Source organism: Euleptes europaea, chromosome 9 (assembly GCF_029931775.1).
Source record: "Euleptes europaea isolate rEulEur1 chromosome 9, rEulEur1.hap1, whole genome shotgun sequence".
Taxonomy (NCBI): Eukaryota; Metazoa; Chordata; class Lepidosauria; order Squamata; family Sphaerodactylidae; genus Euleptes; species Euleptes europaea.
The window spans coordinates 19,572,122-19,585,721 of NC_079320.1; the positions used below are offsets into that span (position 1 = coordinate 19,572,122).

Below are 13,600 nucleotides of genomic sequence, written 5' to 3' on the forward strand. Positions count from 1 at the left end.
TGTGCATGTGAGTGTGAAAGAGAAGGGGGGGGGAAGCTGAAATCTCTTCCTCTCTCATTCCCTCTCTGTTTGGCCGGGGCTTCTAAGTTTACACAGATTCCCTGTGTGGGCAGCAATCAGTCCGTGCTCCTGCCTCAGGAATCCATTCCAGCTTGGGAGCCTTGTTGCCCTTTTGTCGTCCTCCCCACGAGGTGATCAGTCGAAGACTTGTGTGTTGTGACAGAACCAGTTTGTAACAGGCTTGCCTTTCACTTTCTCATCTCCAGGCTTTGCTGGCAAGACTCATCAGAGGATCTGAGAGAGGCGGGCAGAAGAAAAAGAAAGGCAGCTAAGTGAAATAAGTAAGGGACAGAGAGAAACAGGAGATTGGAAACCACAAGCGAATCAGAGCTGCCGCCGCTGCTCCTACCGTTGCTGCTGCTGCTTCTGCGATGAATTGGCTGGACGAACCCAGCTGGCAGCTTCACGTTTCCTTGCTTATGCTCCTCTCCATGCACACCAGGGGTAAGGAGATAAAAACAGAGTTTCACTTACCTGTAACTGTTGTTCATCTGATGGATCTTCTATGCAGTAACACATTACGCGGTGCGCTTCTGATGGGGTGCTGAGCGGAGAGATAGCATTTCGCCGCTCTGTTGTGCTGAAGGAAGGAAAAGTTTGGGAGGGAATGTTGGAACTTTTGAGAGTTTGCAAGCCGCCTGTGCATGATGTGAAAGATGCAGCAAGTTTGTATGTGCAGCGCTATTAGGGAGCTCGTTGGAATGGAAAGCTTAATTCAAAAGCAGCTAGATGTAATAATGCTGGAGGTCTTTACCCTGGAAGATCTCCCTCCCCTTTTTCTGTTTGTTCCTGCACTGTTTTATAATTTGATGTACAAACTAGTCAGATTTCATAGAAACATTAAAGTATCTTTTGGGGACATTAAAAGATTGGTGGCAAGAAACCACCAATATTATTAATGCTGATGCAGTTATTTGAGACTATTAAAAGCATTTAAACGTTTGTGGCGAGTTATAATTGTTCTTAATGCTGATGAAGTTACTTGAGAATATTTTGCATAATGTGTTGTAATGCAATTATAGAAACAAGGGGAAAAGTGGGCATTTGAAAATTTCTGGCTGCTACCCTTTTTTATAACCTGATTTTTTTTAGAAAAGAAAAGCTGACTTGAATTCAAATGATTGCTCAAGGAATATGAGTCAGCATAATTGTGTTTGCTTGCTTGGAAGGGCTGAAAAGGGGAAAGTAAATTAAGACATTGACATATGAACTATTCAGGTAATGAAAGTATGGCACATTTTTAAAAAATGCATAAATCAGCAGTCAGAGGAAGATATGCCTGATATGAATGAGTTTAATAACAGTGCTTCTCTCGTAACCCTGTTTTAGGATAACTAATAGGTTAAGCATATTAACTAGAATCCAGTTAGTTAACCTTTGAGTAAGGTAATTTAGCATTTCTCTATGTTTCAGAACATGGTATTTTGCTAAAAAAAGAACTCATTCCCACAATTCAGGTCACTAAACCTATTGAAATCTGTATGTTTAAACATGCCTGTGTCTTAGTTCTCATTAAAAGCACACGAGGTAGCAAAGTTATGTCTGGATTATACTACTTCAAATTTAAGATGTGGGGGTCACATTTAATGTCCCCCACTGTGAAAAAGCATTTCTTCACATAGAAAACTAGTGTGTCAGAGAGAAGTCCAGTTTAGAACCCTTTCCCTCCATATCTACTTTTCTATGTGCCCATGTTTCATGGAGCATTTAGTGGTCTGTAGTCGGAAGTGGTACAGGCCAGAGACACAGCTTTCCACCCCCTCTGCCATTGGTGAGAACTAGGTCTATGTATTGGGTTGTTCTGCTTCTTTAGTAGGGTTTCAGATAACCTTTATGATCTGAAGAAATAGTTCTAGAATACTTGATTTAATCAGTTTGCTTGGATAGCTAATGTGATTTGACGTAAGGTAATCAAAAATGCTGAATGAGTATTGTGTAAAGGGTGGTGTGTTAAATTTAATGCTTAATACCAACAATACCTTTGTGGAAGGTCACATCAAAATAGAATCTCTCCAGCAGGATACACTTTCTTGGAGAAAAAGGGACTATGGTGAATTGTGAAATTCCGAGATCTAGAACTTATTTTGGAACTACCCTATCTTTCTATAGAATGAAAATGTAGAATTGGAAGAGGAGTAATGGATTATTTGGTCAATCTACGGTCCTAAGACACAATATCCTTTCTGAAATATTGCTGACGGATGCCTATCCACCTGTCATCATTTGTTAATGAACACCAACCTTCTCTTGATTCATGAATATATTGGCCTCATGATTGGATAAAATTACATTGACCTTAAATACGAATATTACTGATTGAGAGAAGACACAGAGTGGGTGCCATGATGCAACAGATTTCTTATATAATTTCATTGTGTTCTCTCTGGTGCCGTATTGAACATGGATACTGAGGCAGTATTTTTCATATTCCTGCTTTTCCAGGTTCGTTGTGTAATCCAGTACGAACCACATGGCCAGATGATTCAATTTTTATTGGTGAATGCATATAGCTTTATTGTAGCATGTGGTGGTATAGCTGCAAATGATTGTCCAATGTAATAGTCCACCAATAATACTTGTTGATAAGGATGATATTTGGGTCCTTAGTCCTCAGGATTAAGGAGAAAAAGGCTTTGCAACCCTGACAGCGCATTCCTGAGCTCTAAGGGTGAAAGCTCTTAGGAGGCCAGGAAGGTGCTGTGCCGGCTTTCGGCTACCCCGCACCGGCGTCCGGGCTACTTACACTATTTTTAGGCTTCCTCAGTTTGATTCTCATGTATTGCTTTTAGTTGTTACTATGTGTTTGTTGTTTGGTCACGGCCAATGGCTGAAGTCAAATAAATAAATAAGTACAAGTATTACTGCTGCCCTTATAAGTGGCTGGAGGGTGTTAGTGGAGCTGCTGCATCATGAACACATGAAGCTGCCTGATACTGACTCAGACCATTGGTCCATCAGGGTCAGTACTGTCTACTCAAACTGGCAGCAGCTCTCCAGGTCTCAGGCAGTGATCTTTTTATCACCTACTGCCTCATTCTTGGAGGTGTTGGAGTTTGAACCTGGCCAGCAAATGTTCTACCTCTGAGCCACTGCCCCTCCCATAATGCATTCATGGTAATACATCTAGGCTCTCCCTGGCCTAACTAATGTTCTCTATATTAGAATTTTCAGATGGAAACAATAATAAAGGCTTGAATCTACTAATCAGCTATACATTTTGGCAGTATTAAAGTCACAACAGTAGGATCAGACTAGATGTGAAAATAAAAACATCTACCGTTAGTATTTTTTCTTTCGTAATTGGTCAGGTTGTAAGAACTACACCTTTAAAAGCTGATTTACAGTGCTATCCTATGCAGGTTAACTCAGAAGTAACTTACTCCCACTGTATTGGGGAGGGGCTGTGGCTCACTGGTAGAGCATCTGCTTGGAATGCAGAAGGTCCCAGGTTCAATCCCTTGCATCTCCAGTTAAGGAGACCAGGCGAGTAGGTGATGTGAAAGACCTCTGCCTGAGACCCTGGAGAGCTGCTGCTGGTCTGAGTAGACAATACTGGTTTTGATGGACCAAGGGTCTGAGTCAGTATAAGGCAGCTTCATGTGTTCATGTGTATTCACTGGGGGCTTTCCCCAGATTCATGTGCATAGGATTGTAATGTAAACGTCCCTGTTGAGTTTCCAGAATTTAGAAGATGTGCTTCCAATTTCAGAACATAATCTCTGTTGGCTTCTAGTTTCTTGCTGTTCTATAGGATGTGGTATTGGTTTGAGAAAATTCTGTGATACTGTTTTAGGGGTTCCTTTTATATCCCAAGGAGCCCCGTGGCGCAGAGTGTTAAGCTGCAGTACTGCAGTCAAAAGCTCTGCTCACGACCTGAGTTCGATCCCGACGGAAGTCGGTTTCAGGTAGCCGGCTCAAGGTTGACTCAGCCTTCCATCCTTCCGAGGTCGGTCAAATGAGGACCCAGCTTGCTGGGGGTAAAGGGAAGATGACTGAGGAAGGCACTGGCAAACCACCCTGTAAACAAAGTCTGCCTTGGAAACGTCGGGATGTAACGTCACTCCATGGGTCAGGAATGACCCTGTGCTTGCACAGGGGACCTTTACCTTTTTTTTTTATATCCCAGAGCTTTTGCTGGGAAGTCAGCCACACTGTGGAGCTGCTTCCAAGTAAGGTTGGTGTGCATGTTATTCTGTGTAGAAGTTTGGAGATGCAAATTGCAGGTGCTTATTTTTTAATCTCCAAGGATCTATTAGTAAAAAAAAAATATTCCCATGTTACCATGGAAGTTCAGGAATATCTTTGGAAGAATTAAAATAGCTTTAAAACAAATTGTGTATATTCTACCAACAGCTGCTAGGATGCTTCTCCCACCTTAAAAGACAGATTCTTAATGGTTTGGCTAACCCTCAAGGGAAACAGATCTGTATTAAGATATGAACATCTGTAAGGGCGTGGAGAGATTTATGCAGGAAACCTGCAGTGGGCTGCTGAAAGACAAACACCGACAATTTTTCTATCCAGAGGATTGGAATTTCGTTGTCTTATTAGGATATTCCTCAAGGGAAACATGAGCAAAAGTAAAACAAATACCAGTGGAAGAATACAAAATCAAATCAGAGTTAGAAATGAACCTAATTTAATATAATATATGCCCATATCTTTGGGTCTCATGGTCCTGGATTCATTCGTTGCTTCCTTTCCTTGCTCACGGATGGGAGCATTAGTTGTTATGGTATTTTCCAGTGAACTAAAGGTCTGACACTTGGTGCATTTATAATCCAAGAGACCACAATTATTAACAGAACACTAATACTTACTTTATTCAAAATGGGACTTAAAGTGTACTCCAAGAATGCTAAGATGTTCAAAAATATTTAAAATGGCAGGTGTTGCTACAGCAAAAAATATCATGAAAACTTCAAGTGCTAACAATAATTCACTGGGAAATGCGGTGCCCTATATGTTTTGAGTTAGTCCAAGATAACATGAGGACAATAAATCTTTCTGCCCTGACCTGGATGGTCCAGGCTAGCCTGATCTCTTCAGATCTCAGAAGCTAAGCAAGGTTGGCCCTGGTTAGTACTTGGATGGGAGACCACCAAGGAAGTCCAGGCTCGTTATGCAGAGAAAGGCAATGGTAAACCACCTTTGAAATTCCTTTACCTTGCAACTTGATGGCACTTTACACACACAAAAATCTTTCCAGAAGCAGGGGTAGGGGACATCAGTAAATCTCTTTGTCAAAATGGACGACTCAAAGTAGGATGCATGAGTCAGGGGATTCCAGTCACTCTCTAGACTTGTGTCTATGGGAGTGAGCACAGTATGCTTGCAGTTGCAACTACAGCCTTGGATCCAGTGATGCAGAAGCGGAAATATAAACTGCTTGTCGTTGTGCTTGTGCAGGATCTTTGGCAACATCTTTGGCTGTTGTAGTGACCTAGCATCTTGCATAAGTGGTAGGAGGAATCAGGATGAGTTTTTTCACACTTCCACTTGTGGCAGATTGGCCGTTATGGCCATCAGGAAGGGTCCAGGTGGGTCTGTGGCCACAGAGGGCTGCCCTTCCCTGGGGCCACACCAACCCCAAATGAGGGGCAGCTGCCATCACTAGCAAACAGGTGGGCACAAACTGCTGCAAGTAGATAAAGGGATGGGTGCATGCACCTGATGCAAGCAGCCACCTCTACAAGATGGTGGCCCCATCCCTGTGGGAGCCTGCTCTTCTTTCCCCTTTGATGGGGGGTGGACCCTGAGGGGAGGGCCCTTTTTAGGGCCCTTTTTGCCTCCTAGTCTGCCCTTCCTTCCAGTTGTGCAAGGATACTTTTTGCTGGAGCATAGTTAAATTGTGGAACTCCCTGCCCCAGGATGTGTTGATGGCTGCCAACTTGGAAGGCTTCAAGAGGAGAGTGGGCATGTTCATGGAGGATAGGGCTATCCATGGCTACTAGTCAAAATGAATACTAGTCATGATGTATACTTATTCTTTCCAGTATCAGAGGAGCATGATTAATATATTAAGTGCTTTGGAACACAGGCAGGATAATGCTGCTGCAGTTGTCTTGTTTGTGGGCTTCCTAGAGGCACCTGGTTGGCCGCTGTGTGAACAGACTGCTGGACTTGATGGGCCTTGGTCTGATCCAACTGCCACAGGATGTGGAGCCAGCCAAAAAATAGCTGCCACAACTTACCTACAGTCACACAGTGAAGGTCCTTGTGCTGTGGTGGCCTATTGAAATCTCCAGTGGCCAATTTGAAGCCTTGCTGGGCAAAAGCCCCACCTGGACCCACTCACTTTCTGAAAACAATTGGCGGGTGACAGTAGGTCTAACTCTCTGAACAGCTGTGAAGTCCACCCTCTAGATTTTGTATCCCTGAAATTTACCCAGTCACTTTGGTTGGGCTGAAAAAAACTTTTAGGAAAGTCTGGTTTTAATGGGGTTCTTGACTCTTTCTGCTCCCACCAGTACCTGGACGTGTAAGCATCACTGTTCAATATCAAAACATCAGTGTTCAATATCCTTTGAACAGGTAAACAAAACAGGTTGAAGTGAACCCAGCCTCTCCTGTTACCTGAAGAGGCTTAACTGCTTTGTGGACAGCTCTCTAAAGATGCTAGATGTTTTTTTGGGGGGGGGGCACCAACTGTCTGATTAATCTGTGGCTTTATATATTACTGGAACGGCTTCAGTTCCTTCACATCTCACTCCTGCTCGTTTGAGTCCAGCCCATGTTCTGCTCTTCAAGAAGATGATATTAAGTAATTGTAAAATGATTTTACAGAGAGATGAAATTAGGCTAGAGCTTGGCATCGGGTCCAGAATTGTAGTATTGCAGAAAGGTATCTGATTTGTGTGCCATGTTTTTTAAGCAAACAAAACAATCATTGGAGGACCCCTCCCATGTGAGTCCTCACTTCTTTGTACCTATATTAGAACTAGGCACAGTGTGAACCTAAATATATATCTGGTAACCATAAAAACTTTTGTTTTGTTGCTTATGCCTTTTTTGAGGTAGAAGCAAACCTAGTGGGTTTAAAGAATCTGCAAAGCACACACCACATGATCCACCAGAAGGGTTTGTTTACTTCAAAAATCAAATCCTACTCACCCACTTGTCTTGCTTATTAATTTTGGACTGCAAAGAGGTCAAAAACACTTTAAGCAGAGAAAGCAATGGTTCTTGGCTTTGGCTAAGAGAACTCAGTGGGAATCGTTAGGAACTGAACTTGCGGTTCATTATGTGTGGAATCCCATCCTTGATTCTATTCCTCGGGCCTATCCCAGTGTTATAAAAACACAGATCTGACAAAGTGTTGAATTGTATATTCACTGGCTCTTTAAAACAGTGTCATCATATCTGATGATTCATCCTTGTTGTTTCTTTCGATTTTATGCAGTTATGCTCTTAAAATCCCTAAATGCAGAAGTAAATCCAATGTTGGTAGATCAGGCTATGTAGGGATAAGCTCCTCAGAAGACGTGTGTATTTTAAGCAGCAGATATGTCATGCCATTTTATGTTAAATAATATATTTTTTCAGTGTAAAATGATCCCAGGTACCATATGGCAAAATACACTGGAAATGTCAATGGTTAGGGAAGGCACAGCTATCAAATGCATAACTGTGGTGTGTTGAAGACTGAGTCCTCAAAACAGTAGTCCCCTGGAAGACAAAGGGATTACTTCTTGGAGTTATTGACCTGCGGACTGTAGCTGGAAGGTTTTATGCTATAACAATTATATGGTATTCTTGGCTGCTTTCCTCTACTTAGGTTAACCTTCAGTAAACACAATTTGTGCACAGCATCACAGATGCTTGAAACATAATCTCTTCTGCACTTTACCTGAGGGGAAATGACAGAAACTCAGCATCACTTTCCCTCTCCCTCTTTGTTGTGGAACAGGTATAATATTCCAAAACTAGCTTCCATACTAGGTGGTAATAGGGCATGTTTTCTCTCCTGTTGTCTTCAAATCCAGCTGTCTGTTTTAAAAGCAGGAGAAGAGCCCTCCTGGATCAGACCAAAGATCCAGTATCTTTTTCCTCCTGTGATGTTCAACCAGCTGCATGGCAGAAAGCCCTCAAGCGGTCTTAAATGTCACAGCCCCTGCATCTAGCAACCAATATTCAGAGGTTCACTGTAGTTCCATGCAGGTATCCAATTTAATGGATCTCTCTCCCCACTAGACTTTTAAAAGCCGCCTGAGACATCACTGCATTGTACATAAATGAATTCATGTTGTTGTTAAATATCTGTTACTTCTTAAATGTTTAAGAAGAAGAAGAAGAGTTGGTTTTTATATGCTGACTTTCTGTACCACTTAAGGAAGAATCAAACCAGCTTACAGTCAGCTTCCCTTCCTCTCTCCACAACAGACACCCTGTTAGGTAAGTGGGGCTGAGAGAGTGTGACTAGCCCAAGGTCACCCAGTTGGCTTCATGTGTAGGAGTGGGGAAACAAATCCAGTTCACCAGATTAGCCTCTGCCATTCATGTGGAGGAGTGGGGTATCAAACCCAGTTCTCTAGATCAGATTCCATTGCTCCAAACTACCGCTCTTAACCACTACACCACGCTGGCTCTCACACATGTGGGTTCAGTATAATACTGGATCCCATGTGGGTTCAGTATAATACTGGATCCCAGTTGCCCTGGGAGAAACGTAGGCTTATAAATGGTTCAAATAAATAAACTGAAAAGATAGCAAGGGCTTGGCTGCAGTATTACAACCAAATGAACCCAGCATGTTGGGTTTATGAGCAATCCGTAAAATTCAATGTATGTATAATTTATTTAGAAAATGTCTATGCTGCCTCTCCAGAGTTTCTGCTGGAGGCAGCTTACAAAGTGAAATATAAGATTTATTGGATGTCCCATCCTGTTGATTGTATTGACTTACTCATATAATCTGCCCTGAGTCCCAATGAGAAAGACAGACTATAAATAATGTAAGTAAATAAGTCTGTGTATTTCTGTAATCCGTTCTTATGGGCTATATCAGGGATCTCCAACGTGGTGCTCTGGGAGCCACTGCAATCCTGGTTCCTTCCAAGTGTTTTTAGAAAGTGGGCGGGCTGTGAGGGGCTTTCCCCAAGAAGGCTTCTAATTTGCTATTGGAGATTTGATTGACTGTGCAGATTTTTAAAAATATTGCTTTGCCACCACAGCACAAGGAACTTTCCTGTGTGACTGAAGGTAAGCTGAGGCAGTCATTTGGTGTCTGGCTCCTCCTGCTGCAGCAGCCATTTTGTGGCAGCTGTTTTGAGGCTGTGCCCAGCACACTATGTCAGAATTCCAAAGGTGTCTGCAAGCTCAAAAAAGTTGGAGACCCTGGGCTAGATTTAAAAAGTAAAGGTAGTCCCCTGTGCAAGCACCGGATCATTCTTGACCCATGGGGTGACGTCACATCCCGACATTTACTAGGCAGACTATGTTTACAGGGTGGTTTGCCATTTCCTTCTCGAGTCATGTACACTTTACCCCCAGAAAGCTGGGTACTCCTTTTCCCAACCTCAGAAGGATGGAAGGCTGAGTCAACCTTGAGCCAGCTACCTAAATCCGACTTCCGTCAGGATTGAACTCAGGCCATAAGCAAAGATTGGACTGCAGTACTACAGTTTACCACTCTGTGCCATGGAGCTAGACTAGCCAGTTACTTTTAACTAGTTCAGTGTAATTTGTCCATAGTATTGGGTGGCTGGCCATTTTAATATTTTCTTTAAAGGTTCCAGAAAAGTCCATTAAAATATTATTTGATTTAGTGCTGATTTAGACATCTTCATGTCACTTGGAAAGAATGTAAATCAAGTGAAAGAACCGAACTCTTCTCTTAAAAAAAAAATATTGCACTGTGATCAGTGCTCCTTGAATTTGGCTGTTACTATGTGTCCTAGAGAGAAAATTGTTTGGAAGGACAACATTATGATATGTTATGCATATCTCAAGTTGTGGTGATATTTCTCAGAGGAGTTCTTGTGTCATCTGAACACAAAAACAGTAGCGCATATAGGGCTTGTTTCAGTGCTATGCTGCTTCTGCTCGACCTCTATCAGCTCATTATCCTTTCATGAATTGAATTCTTACATGTGGTAAAGTGTCCTTTTCGGGCAGAAAACAAGAATCGGTAGTGGGGAATGGTCTTGTCCTTGTCCATAATCTGTGACAATCTGATTGCATTCATATTTTGCATATGTTAAAACATTGTCATCTCATGTATCAGAGTTCTTTTCCTCAGTGAGGCAACAGGTCTGTCCCAAAGTAGGCGTGTGTGTGTGCGCGCGCGTGCGTGTGCATGCCAGACTGCTGTGCTGAACAACAGGCTTTTAGAACCTGCGGGCGCATTTGGAGGTGGAGCCAGCCACAGAATGATTGCCACAGCTTATCTTCAGTAACACAGTGTAGATCTTTGTACTGTGGTGCCAGCTGCTGCCAAAGCAACATTTAAAATAATCTGCACAGCCAATCAGAAGCCTTGTTGGCCAAAAGCCCTACCTGGCCCCACCCTCTTTTTAAAAACACTTCATGGGTGCCAGAAAAGGTGTTGGCGGACAGCATGGTGCCCACAGGCACCACGTTGCTCTACAAGATAGCTCCCTATACCTTGGGGTGACCTTTACCTCCAGCCTGCAGCACTGGAAAGGCAGTCGGAAGTATATACCCAACTTTATGCTACAGCAAGATTCAAAGGCCTCCTGGCATCAAAACAGGTATACCGAAACGATCTGCTTCCTGGGCCAATAGTGCACTTGTATTGCTGGGGAAGGCACTGGCAAACCACCCCGTAAAACAAAGTCTGCCTAGAAAACGTTGGGATGTGACATCACCCCCATGGGTCAGGAATGACCCGGTGCTTGCACAGGGGCCTTTACCTTTTACCTTACGTATGGCTTGTACTCTCGAGCCAAAAAAAGTAAACCTGTTTGATACTGATCTAAGCAGTTATACTAGTGGTTCTCCATAGTTTAAAGGTTGGAAACTGGAAACTTGCAAACAGGTCACAGCTGTTCTCATGGCTTGGTTGCCCCTAAATTAGTTGCTTGTAGTATGCTTTCTGTGGAACTATCCTTGAAGCCTTTCTAGAAAGTACTTGGTACAGAGTGACGGAACTTGCCTTTTGTCAGGTATGAGCAGCTGGACACATGTATCGGTGGTAGTCCAACTTAATTGATTGCCTCTTTGTTTCTGGGTGCAATCCAAGGTGTTGATTTTGACCTTTGAAGCGTGCAATGGTCTGGGACTGGAATACCTGAGAGAGTGTCTGCAAATATGCCTTTCCTGTTGCTGCATTCTGCAAATGTGGCTTTTGGTGAATTCTGTCATAACTAGAAGTGTACCAGGAGAAGGGCATTTGCACCAATCACCCTGATATTATAGAACTCCCTCCCTGCAGATGGTTGGTTGGTGACATTTCTCCTGTCCTTTAGAAGACACATGCAGACCTCGCTTTTCAACCTAAGCTATTAGTCTCCCTGAAGAGGTGATTGCCATCGTTAAGTGAATCTGTGATTTCTGATGCTGAGTAAGCTCACTGAAATTTTGTCACTTTTAAACAGTAAGTTGTATCTGATTATATATTGCTGGCCTTTTATCCTGATAGTTCTGCCGATTAGTATTTTTTTCTATCTTTAACTATGTTTATTTGTTGTAATTTTTAAGTTCCATCATAAACCACATTGAGTATTTTTAATAAAAAAAGCAGTATTTAAATTTACAGAACAAATAAATAAATGTTACTTTCTTCCAGTAAGAACCAAACTATGAATTCAAATCAAACCTTTTGTGTCCAAAGTGTCTACTTTTATTGGACTCTACAGGCTTTTATAGTTGATCAGTAATTCGTTGTGTGACTCAGGGCAGTTTTTCCTCAAGATAGCATGCTTTATGCAGATACTGAATTTTCCCAGAACTCAAGATGTTGTCTCGGAAATATGCTATACCTAGCTTATGCATCATTAACAATAGTTGGTGCTGAGTTCAGCTTGGTTGCTTGGCAGCTAACATTGAACTACTGTACATCCACCATGTGTACCATTGATATCCAATATTATATTTGCCTTTAAGTAAACCGTTTTCTTTGAGACAGATGGTGGTGGTTAGCTATCCAGAAGCTGAGAGCTCTTAAAAATTGCAGAGAATGTCATTGTGGTGGGAGCTGGGGGCGGAGTAGTATTACCAATTAGCAGACTGATGCAGCCACGGTTGGTAGGGACTGCTCCTACAGAAAACTGAAAACCTTTCTGGCAAGTAGATTTTCCTAAGGGTACCAGCTGTGTGCAGCACTCTTGAGTGTGCTGGGCAGGTTTCTTGTAGTTTAGGGATCATAACTTCAGAGATAAAGTAATCGGTTTGATGTGTCTGCTGCATACTCCTTGCAAATTTGCTTTTCATAAATATTACAGCTTTCTTCCCCCTTTACAGAGTCTGACAAAGCTACACACTGAGGAGACAAACATTATGCCCAGTCGGCTGTAAGTGCCTGTTGACGCACATTTCTATTTCTTTCCAGCAGCAGAGTTGCTATTTGTTCTCTGGATGGCTTTGCAAGACTCCTGTGAAGTGCTGCGAAAGAGGCTGGCTACAGCTGTCAGTGGCTTCAGTATAGCTCTGTGATCAAACATGAGCATCTTCTGTGTATGGCCAATAGAGGAAAGAAATGGCTTCTGCCTTTCTTTAAACATTTATTGCTCAATAGCTCAGTAGAGCCAGCATGGTGTAGTGGTTAAGAACAGTGGACTCTCATCTGGAAAACCAGGTTTGATTCCCCACTCCTCCACAACAGCGGTGGACTCCAATCTGGTGAACTGAGTTGGTTTCCCCACTCCCGCATATGAAACTAGTTGGGTGACCTTGGGCTAGTCAGTTCTCTCAGAACTCTTTCAGCCCCACCTACCTCACAAGCTGCCTGTTGTGGGGAGAGGAAGGAAAGGAGATTGTAAGCCAGTTTGATTCTCCTTAAATGGCAGAGAAAGTCGGCATATAAAAACCAACTTTCCTCCTCCTCCCCCCTTCTCCTCTCTTGGCCAAAGATTTATATGACAGTAGGAATATTGATGGTAATTTCAACATCCCCAGATCTAGTGAACTCTTTTGCTCAAACTTGACCAATTCCCCTCCTTGTTACAGCTTCTGCCCATGGGCGGTCCCATGACCCCCAGCATAGTCTTGTTGGGGGGAGGGGACTGCTTCCTCCCTTTTTCACCAGTGAAAAAGCTGGTTGGATGCAAGCCCCTGTTGTATAAACTTACAAACATCTTTCAATAGCTAAGGTTGTTGATGTGCAGGCTCGAGAGAAATCAGGTTGGCCTGAATTATTTGGAGGTCGGGTATGTTTCAAATACAGTTTTGGTAAAGGAGAGATTTTTTTTCCATATTTCCTGGCAGATATTGCCACGTAGAAAATTTATATGCACGTCTTCCCCTTGAGTGTTTCATGCCACTTGCACATTAGCAAAATCGACACTTTCCTATTCAGATATTCAGGAGAGCTAGCATAGTGGTTGAAGTGTCTGACTAGGATCTGGGAAACCCAGATTTT

At 42.7% G+C, this 13,600-nt stretch overlaps 1 protein-coding gene across 1 annotated transcript in view; it reads left to right on the forward strand.

Annotated features, from left to right (window-relative positions):
* The first annotated feature begins 418 nt into the window (after positions 1-418).
* BMPR1B (bone morphogenetic protein receptor type 1B) overlaps positions 419-13,600 on the forward strand; it is a 94,533-nt gene continuing 81,351 nt past the window's right edge. The window contains exon 1 of the mRNA XM_056855385.1: positions 419-504. Within this exon, the coding sequence (XP_056711363.1) occupies positions 432-504 (73 nt within the window). The 5' untranslated portion in view covers positions 419-431. The remainder of the gene's footprint in view (positions 505-13,600) is intronic.